The sequence below is a fragment of the Acanthisitta chloris genome, unplaced genomic scaffold (assembly GCF_000695815.1).
Source record: "Acanthisitta chloris isolate BGI_N310 unplaced genomic scaffold, ASM69581v1 scaffold8169, whole genome shotgun sequence".
In the NCBI taxonomy this organism is placed as follows: Eukaryota; Metazoa; Chordata; class Aves; order Passeriformes; family Acanthisittidae; genus Acanthisitta; species Acanthisitta chloris.
In genome coordinates, this window is record NW_008689753.1 from 989 (window position 1) to 4007 (window position 3019).

At 38.2% G+C, this 3019-nt stretch overlaps 1 protein-coding gene across 1 annotated transcript in view; it reads left to right on the forward strand.

Annotated features, from left to right (window-relative positions):
- The first annotated feature begins 293 nt into the window (after positions 1-293).
- The window catches only part of CDC7 (cell division cycle 7), a 14312-nt gene continuing 11586 nt past the window's right edge, over positions 294-3019 (forward strand). The window contains 1 exon segment of the mRNA XM_009081540.1: positions 294-417. Coding sequence (XP_009079788.1) covers positions 294-417 — 124 coding nt within the window.

The following is a 3019-nucleotide window of genomic DNA, read 5'->3' on the forward strand; positions in this document are numbered from 1 at the left end:
GTGAGAGATGAAAGAAAATCACTTGTATCTAAGCTTATCCTGCAGTCTTCCTTCCCTTCCCCCCTTTTCCCTCTTACTAGAGATGGAGTGGGTTTACTGGTTTAGTATTTGTCTGGGGTGATGGATGACACTTTGTTGTTTTAGGTAGCACAGAGGAACTCCTTAGACTCCCTAAACCTCATCTTAGGAACTGAGTGCAGGGCCAGGAAGTGTCTTACCAGATGTGCTTGCTCCCCCAGGTGTCCAGAAGTGGCCCTCAACATCTGAGATTTTTGTTTGAGATTTGTTTTGTGATGGAGACGGTGTTGAAGTCTCACTGCGATGAACAGCACCCTCATCAGGCTAAAGAATTCCACGGGAAGCCTGAGCAGAACAGCAAGCTTTCAGGTATGTGCTGAAATAGGGATACAAGAAGAAAATACTTTAAAAATTGCTCACAGAACATATTATTATTATAGACTGATGGTACAATGACTCTATGTTCTCTATACCCAGCTGGGCATTCAGGCCCCCAGAAGAGGCCAGATGGTATTTATACTGCTATCAACACGGACAGTCACTGACTGTTTCTAGCACTTCTCAGGACCTTTCACACAAGCAGCTGTGGTGAATTCCTAAATGTTTTCAGTGCCTTGGGTCAGTGCTGCAGCCTGTGTCAGCCCACTGGAAGTGCTCCAACAGCACTGAACTTTGTCCAGGCAGAAACCTGAATTCAGTGTCGTGTAAAACAGAGTATTTGGCAGATTCTAGAGCAGTTGCTGACAGAGCTTTCAATGATTATTAGTATATGCCTTAGGACTGTTAGGCTGGTGGTACAGGTAACCTAAAACCTGTTCTGGTATGGAAAGCAGAAATCTGCTGGTTTCCGAAGACTTCAAAGATGTGCCTTTTGAGTACTTTTTAGGAGTTTTGCTTATTGTCAGTTAAGTTCTTTTTTCCCCGATTAAGCAACTGCAGAAATTCCAGTGCAGATTTTACATTGTAAGTTACTGTTGGTATTTAGATTTTATTTTTTTGGTAAAAACTGGAGCTTAAGTAACTCTCAACAGAAGTCAGACTGCAATGCAAGTGTTGCTTTATTTGGAGCAGGTTAGGTAGCAAATTAGTTCTAAACAATGTTTTCTAACAGAGATTGTTAGAACTGTGTCACTGTTGAAAACAATTTTCTAGCTGTCTGTCCTGTGGCTCCTGACCTTTTGGGATGAAGTTTATGTAGGATGTGTCAGAACTCAGTAACAGGATTATCTTCCCAAGGGAAGAGGCCTTGGTCTTCAAGTGATGCAACATCATTTCAATGAGGAGTTCCACCCTGTCTAGTGCAAGGTGTGCCTGACCATAGCAGGGGAATTGAAACTAGCTGATTTTTATGGTCCCTCCAACCCAAAGCATTCTGTGATGTAGTTCAGTTATGTGGTTTCGTCTTTAAACATGTTTTGAGCATTCCTGTGGAAGTGGCACATGGTACAAATATCAGCCTTTCCCTTTCCTCTGTTTCCTGCAGATTTCGTAAAGTTTCTTTGGCTGTCTTACATTTGCTGTGCATACGTGTGTATTTGTGTGAATAGCTGAAATTACTGGGCAAACTAACTGGAAATACCCTTTTTAAATGATAAAGCTTTTTATCAACAATTCTTCCTAGTGACAAAACAACAGGAGTTGCAGCAATTACAAGATTAATTTCACATTGAAGTTCTGAGCACATGGGCAGCATGAATGTTAGAAATTAAAAAAATGTTATTTAGTAACTTACTGAATTTTAATGCTACTTTTTAACAGTTTTTTGGTTTTTTTTCATTCCGGAAGTATTCCCTGAATGGCTTAAAACAACTTGGAGAGGCAGAGGGAACAACTTAAAGAAAAACAAATAAGCAAATGGATAGTAAACAAGGCAGTAGGTTTTGGTTCTCAAAAGCATTTTTAGTGTGTTGGTTTTTATAAAATTCAAAATAAAAAAACTACAATTGAAATTTAACTTTAATTTGAATTACCATCTAATTTATTGTGTTTTTCTCAGGAAGAAAGGGTTCCTTAGGCAGATTTTGTTTAAGCTAATGTAGAAGGCTGGGGATGGGTGCTCGTCCCTACTTTGTTGCTAGCATATCAGTGATATTTTATAAAAAGTTCTTGTTGCTGATGCCTTACTGTCCTGGTGAAACATAAGCCATTTTTACTTCTACCATACAGTTTATATATTGATGCTGAATTTAAGTTATTTTAGGATGAAAACTGTCTAAACATTTTTTAATTCCATTTGATTGACTTTTCAAATAGCAGTTTGTGCTTAGATCTGTGTAATAAAAAATTCCTTACTGCTTCTTCTCTACAGAAATTAGTCACAGCCTCTACATCATAGCTTCAAAAGAAGTGAATTCTTAGGCAGGGTATAGAAAATACTTAAAGTACAAGGATTTGTAAAACGAATGGAAAACTACATCATTTTTTTGAAGTAATCCAGTATAGCATCCCTGTCGTGCCATCTAGTGAGTGCAGCACGAAGTGCAGCAGCTTCAGTGCAGAGCAGACGTGGGTTTTGGTCTTTACTATTTGAAGTTACAGTGTGAAAGATTGCATTATTGATCGTAAAAAATATTAAAAAATTTTTTCTGCATTTTTGATTTGCAGCTGATGGATGTGCACCGGTGCTTACATAAACAACTGTTACAGTTCTGTCTTTTGTGAAATTGATGTTCCAAATCTCATGTGAACATTTATCAAGGCGACCTCATGTTTTTCTAACCAGTAAACTTAAGCTCTCTCAGGATCTTCTAGGTGTCGGAGAAGTAAAGAGCAGTAATTTTTAACATGCTGCAGCTTACAGTGGAGTGTGATGAAGAACAAAATAATATCAAGTATGCAGATGGTAATGTGAGCAGGGATAGATACCTTTGTGCTGCTTTTTCCTCTGTGTATGTGAATTCATAGTCCTATGAACTGAAGTGTAATTCGTGATCTCAAATATAGATCAGATATTGAATCAAGCAATAAAATTCCTAACTTATTTTCACCATTCTTTCCACAG